This window comes from Phyllostomus hastatus, unplaced genomic scaffold, assembly GCF_019186645.2.
Source record: "Phyllostomus hastatus isolate PE091 unplaced genomic scaffold, TTU_PhHast_1.1 phas_scaffold_255, whole genome shotgun sequence".
In the NCBI taxonomy this organism is placed as follows: Eukaryota; Metazoa; Chordata; class Mammalia; order Chiroptera; family Phyllostomidae; genus Phyllostomus; species Phyllostomus hastatus.
This window is the reverse complement of record NW_025334019.1, coordinates 448,095-449,203: the sequence shown is the minus strand read 5'-3', so window position 1 is coordinate 449,203 and position 1,109 is coordinate 448,095. Positions and strand designations below refer to the sequence as shown.

The window sequence follows — 1,109 nt, the reverse complement described above, 5'->3', positions numbered from 1 at the left end:
AGGCCGTGGGGGAGTCTTCCTCGCCCCATCCTCACAGCCATCTCAGGCAGCCTCTCCCACCCAGGGCCACGGCCTGCACCGTCAGCCCCAGAGGCCGCTCCTCTCGCCATCCCTGATTCCACCCTCACCCACCAGCAGACACCACCCCCCCCGATCCCTCCAAGGAGTTCAGGCCCTCAACCACCACGCAGACACAGTGACCGAAGCAGGCACATGGGTTTCTTTCAAGTGTAAGCAGTTTATTTTCAATGACTTTGCCCAAGGCACCAGGCAGGCACGGGCTACTTGGGCTGCGAACAGGCCTGACGCCCTGGGGCTGAGGCCCGGAGAAGCCATGTCCTGTTGGGCAGCTAGTGCCAGCCCGGGGCCACTTGGGAAATAGTGGTGTTCCCAAAGAAGACACTGAGCAGAGCGTTGTTGTGGATGGCCATGTCCACGAGCTGTGGGGTGATGCGCCTGCAGCCGCTTCTCTGGGCCTCGTTCCCGGCCAGCTGCAGGACCGTGGCGGTCAGGTACTGCACGATGGCCGCAAGGAACACGGGTGCAGATGGGGTCAGATGCTGGGCGTAGTGGCCTTCGCGCAGGAGGCGCTCCAGGTGGCTGACCGAGAAAAGCAGCTCAGCTCTGGCGGTGCGGGTGCGGGTCCGCCTCTGGCGACGGTGACCGGTACCGGACGACCCCCTACGGCTCCTTCGACCAGGCATGCTGGGCGTTGGGCGCTCTTGGTCCCACCGGCGTAGCTCTGCAGTGCGCTGCGGGGTGCTGCGGGGCACGGCAAGGTGCGGCAAGGTGCGGCAAGGTGCGGCAAGGTGCGGCAAGGTGAGATTGGGCAGTTGGTCCCAACCTCCCTAGATGGCTGGTACACAGGTTCCTACTGCGTATCCTAGCAACCACAGACCGGCCCCTGGTTGGTGGAGGCGCACGGTGTGTGACACAGGCGTTCCATGAGGTCACCGCTTTCCCATTGGCCCCCGGAGGGCCTGGGCCTGCCAAGAGAGGCGCTGGCGGCGCCCCGGGCACGCGGCCCACCGGGCCCTCCCTTCGACGGAGCTCTCTCTTTCCACTGGACAGGAACGTTGTATGGAAAAAGCAACAGACGCGTATGGTCC

The 1,109-nt window shown here is 64.8% G+C and overlaps 1 protein-coding gene across 1 annotated transcript; it reads right to left on the bottom strand.

The window, feature by feature from the left end:
- Window positions 1-350: 350 nt before the first annotated feature.
- Window positions 351-704, bottom strand: LOC123804953 (histone H2A-Bbd type 2/3-like). The gene has a single exon (XM_045817390.1). The coding sequence runs from the start codon at window positions 702-704 to the stop codon at window positions 351-353; it is 354 nt and encodes a 117-aa protein (XP_045673346.1).
- Between the last annotated feature and the right edge of the window lie 405 nt (window positions 705-1,109).

Bases quoted from the DNA above. Each gene is read 5' to 3' on its own strand.
- LOC123804953 (XM_045817390.1), bottom strand. From the start codon at position 704: ATGCCTGGTCGAAGGAGCCGTAGGGGGTCGTCCGGTACCGGTCACCGT.